General features: G+C 43.2%; 1 protein-coding gene across 1 annotated transcript; it reads right to left on the bottom strand.

The window, feature by feature from the left end:
- LOC109129142 (uncharacterized mitochondrial protein AtMg00810-like) lies at positions 537 to 1496 on the bottom strand. Its single transcript, XM_019236785.1, has 2 exons — positions 1207 to 1496; positions 537 to 1080 (listed from the first exon to the last, which is right to left on the bottom strand). Exons 1-2 carry the CDS (start codon positions 1494 to 1496, stop codon positions 537 to 539), a joined length of 834 nt encoding a protein of 277 aa, XP_019092330.1.

Genomic DNA, 4835 nt, shown 5'->3' with positions numbered 1-4835 from the left:
GGAAGTGAGGAGTAGCTCGATTGCGGAAGTGAGGAGTAGCTCGATTGTGGAAGTGAGGAGTAGCTCGATTGCGGAAGTGAGGAATAGCTCGATTGCAGAAGTGAGGAGTAGCTCGATTGTGGAAGTGAGGAGTAGCTCGATTGCGGAGGTTGAGCATGACTCGATCCTCTGCGCTTCCAACGTCTCCTAGACACCTGAAAAACTCTGAAATGCGCAATGTATGCAAGGAAGATGCAAAAACTTCCTAAACATGCAAAATGTACGAAAGAGGTTCTAAAATGATGCAAAACGACTAGTTGTACTAGCTAAATGTACAAAGCAGACTTACTATCACAAAACAAACGCATAGGCGCTGTGTGTGAGACGCCAAAACAAACAAGTAACTGCTTCAGCCATTTTAGTTCCTTAAGAGTAAATGCCATAGAGCGGGATTCGGCTTCAGCATACAACATAGACACGATGTCCTGTTTCTTTGTTTTCCAAGAAGTTGGAGAAGTACCAAGCAAAACTACGTAAGCGCTGAGGGAACGCCATGTCTAAAAACAACCATTCCAATCGGCATCACAGTAAGCAGTGAGTCGAAGATCAGAGTCGGCACGAAGAAGAATACCTTGGCCGGAAGAGCCCTTGAGATAATGAACAGTACCTAGCTTCGTGTCCCTATGAGCTTGACGAGGAGTTTTCAGAAACTGTGATAAGATATGGACTATGTAACACATCTCCGGTCGAGTGAAGGTGAGATATATAAGACGTCCAACCAGCCGGCGATACGCTTCAGGATTTTCAATGATGGGGCTATTATCACGAAGTAACTTATGATTCAGCTCAATAGGAGTAGAGACAAGCTTAAAGCCAAGAAGACCAGTTTCAATTATGATATCTAAAGCATGCTTCCGCTGAGAAATAAAAATGGCTTCATTGTTCCGAACAACTTCAATGCCAAGAAAATACTTGAGCTTCCCCAAATTTTTCATATGAAAGCACTGGCTAAGATAATTCTTAAACCGTTGCATAGTAGAAAGATCATTGCCAGAAACAATAAAATCATCTACATAGACCAAAATATTAAGAACCGTCTTCCTATTGAAAAATGAGAAATGAGATTAATCTGTCTTGCTTTGTTTGAAACCATATTTCTTCAAAGCATCACTCAATTTAGCAAACCAACAGCGAGGTGCCTGTTTAAGACCATAGATGGACTTTCACAGACGACATACTTTAGTAAGATCAAAAATCTCAAAACCCGGTGGTAACTTCATATAAACTTCCTCATGTAAATCGCCATGCAGGAAAGCGTTGTGAACATCCGTTTGATGTATCTCCCATTTCTTAGCAGCAGTAATCTCAAAAAGCATCCAAACAGTAGTAGGTTTAGCAACCGGAGCACATGTGTCTGTGTAGTCAAGACCTTCATGTTGTTGATTACTAAGAGCCACCAGCCGAGTCTTGTAACGAGCAATCTTCCCATCGGGTGATGTTTTATTTTGTAAACCCATTTGCTACCAATGGCCTTTTTTCGGGAGGAAGAGTAGTCTCATCCCATGTTTGTTGTGACAAGAGGGCAGAGTATTCATCGGACATGGAATCTCTCCAAACATCGTCCTAACTAGTCTTTTTAAAACTAGTCGGCTCAACCGCGGAGGTGACAGCTGCTATAAAAGCCCTGTGACCAGGAGAGAAATCAGCCTGAGGAAGATAATCAACGATGGGATAAGGTGTAATACCTGAGACCGAAGTAGGAGAATCGGTATTGGTAGCCGATGGAGCGAGAGAGGGGGAAGCAAGAAGATGTGAAGTCTTAACAAGATAATTTCTGAGTAAAACGGAGGGTTGTTTCACATGGTGACCTCGACCAAGTAACTCAGGAAGACCAAAAGAAGGAGCATCATTTGGAGCAGAAGACAAAGGTTCAATGGTAGGCGATCCTGGCTGGTCAGTTGATGTACTAACCGAAGAGGTTGCAGTAGGAGACGTGGAAGTTGGTGCAGGAGAATCACTAGTGTGTGCACTAGGAGATGAATCAATAGCCGGCTCTAGAGACGAAGGACTGGAAGGTAAAAGACCAACCGAGGGAGAAGACGTAGAGGGAGTAAGTACATCCGGAGCAACAACAAGACACGGGATATGAGTAGGAGGTAGCCAATCATCAATAGTAGTATCTAGATGATAGACAGGCGGTGTAACGGAGGTAGTGTCGGGGACACTTGGGAACTGATCTTCCGTAAAAATAACATCACGGCTGGTAAGAAATTCATTAACCTCAATGTCGTACAACCGCCAAGCTTTCTTGTCGTACAACCGCCAAGCTTTCTTGTCGTACAACCGCCAAGTTTTCTTGTCGTAAGGGTATCCAACAAAGAGGCATTTGTGACTCCGGTCACTGAACTTATCTTTGTCTCGGGGACACCTATGACCATAAATTAAACAACCAAAAGTGCGGAGAGTATCATAAGTAGGAGAAGACCCATAAAGCATTTCATACAAAGTTTTACAATTAGGATAGACGTAGGGGTACGATTGATGAGATGAGCGGCGGTCAGGACACTCTCTCCCCAAACCGGGAGCTTAGCTTGAAAAAGGAGTGACCGTGCAACATTAAGAATATGACAGTGTTTGCGTTCAACACGACCATTCTGTTGTGGTGTGTCAACACAAGAAGTCTGATGCTCAATCCCATGTTGACGAAAGAAAGTAGAAAAAACCATGGACTCAATCCCATTGTCGGAACGAACAGCTTTTACGGGTTTGTCAAATTTTTTGGTGCTCATGGCACAAAATTTTTGAAGAAGTCCTTTAACCTCGGATTTGGCTAGCATGAGATAAATCCAAACAGCCCTTGAGTAGTCATCAACAATCGTTAAGAAATAAGCATCTCTACATGATGAAACAGTACTGATAGGGTCTCCAAACATCTCAAAGAATTAAAGCAAAAGGTGCGGAAGGTTTATTAAAACTCTCATGAAAAGTAGAACGTGTTTGTTTGGCACAAAAGTAAATATCACAAGAATGTGTATCGCCAAAATCAACTTGTAAACTATCAAAACTTGGTAACGTAGAAAGCACTTTGTAGGACGGATGGCCAAGTCTTTGATGCCATAAAACAGAAGGAGAAACAGCTGCTCCCTTGCTTGCTTGATGAGCACGTGAAACCCAGACTCCTTTGAAATAGTAGACCCCCTCTCTCTCTTCACCGGCGCCAATCAGGGTCCTCGTAAAACGGTTCTGTAAAACACATTGAGTGTCAGTAAAGATGGCAATACAACCCGTCTGCTTGAGAATTTGTGCCACCTAGATAAGCGTACAGTTTAAATTAGGAACATAGAGAACATTGGATAAAGATTAATCATGATTCAACTGTAATGTGCCTATCTTGGTAGCAGGAGAGGCTGTGCCATCAGGAAAGGTCACCACAAAGGGTATTATATCAAGAGCGTTCCTCAACAATGACAAATCTCCGGTCATATGATGAGATGCACCAGTGTCTATAATAACATCAGTGAATTTAGTTTTAACAGACAGACGTTCGGTAGAGAATTGACTTTGTTGGTTTTGAAGCAGGTTGATGAGTGCGGAAATCTGGTCGGTAGGAACAGAAGGAACATAAGCGTTAATGGAAGCAGAAACCGCATTCACATTGACGCGACCACGCCCGCGGCCACCAGAAGAAATGGACCGACCACCACGACCACGAGTTGTAACATCCCGAACCCAATTTTTGGTGGGTGTCGATCGACACCAAGGAGGGTGTCGGTCGACACCACTAAATTGGTGGTTGTTCGGTTTTTTTTCAAAATCGATTAGTTTAGCTTGGTTTAGTTTGAAAACCCTAAGTCTCGTTTTAAAAGGCACGAGCAGCCTATTTCCTAGGGGTGGTGGTCTTTTGGTAGCTTCGAGGAGAGAAGGAGAAAGAGAGAGAGAATGTGAGTTTGATCCTAAGAGTTAAGGGAGCCTTGAAGAGGGTTAAGAGGAGTAGAGAGATCTGTTTTGGTGGTTCTAGAGGAGAAAAGGAGAGAGAGTTGTGGTGCTCTCACTTGGAAGGGAGGAGAAGGGAGATCCATCATCTATATGTGTGTGGGAAGGATGTGATTACTTGGTGGTAGATTAGGATAGTTAAGGAGTCTTTCTTATGGTTGTTGTCTAGATAGACTGTGCGGACTGGTTCCAGATTGCTACTTTGGAGCAACTTTTGGAGGATGAAACAGAGTCCGATTTAGCTGAAATTTGGCGAAGAGCTTTGTGGTACTATGGGCTTCATATCCAACGGTGGATTTGTGGAATGAATGGTTAGTTTGTATTTTATTAGGAATTTATTATGGATAGTTTTCATGGTTGTGTTGTGGCAATGTTGGGGTGTCAGTTAACACCAGCATTTTGGTATGTGTGTTGCATTACAAGGGGTACGATGGGTAATGATTGACACCAGTTGGAGGTGTCGATTGACACTGGAGGAGTTGTTGGTGAATTGGAGTAATGGGGAATTGTTGCATGTGGCTGGACGAAATCAAATATTCCAGCCCACCTCTCTTGATACTCGGTCGCTAGGGGTGGTTGGTTGTGCGACTCAGTAATAAGATGAGGTGGTGTTTTGTGTATTTATGGGAGTTTTTGTGAGGAGTGATTTCTTTGCTGGTCGTCTCATTGGAATTATGGGGTTCCAGTGAGATCGTTTCCCGTGGATCCTGTGTGAGGATTAGGAATCTGTGTGCGGTCGTTTCACAAGTGCTCTGTCCAGAAGAAGAAGAGCGTTGTTGTTCAAAAAACCAATCAGGATATCCATGTAAGATAAAACACTCTGAAGCTTCATGTCCTTTACGCTTGGAATGAGTACACATGTG

The sequence above is a fragment of the Camelina sativa genome, chromosome 15 (genome assembly GCF_000633955.1).
Source record: "Camelina sativa cultivar DH55 chromosome 15, Cs, whole genome shotgun sequence".
Lineage (NCBI taxonomy): Eukaryota > Viridiplantae > Streptophyta > Magnoliopsida > Brassicales > Brassicaceae > Camelina > Camelina sativa.
Note: the sequence above shows the minus strand (reverse complement) of the source record. Positions and strands in the feature narration are given on the sequence as shown.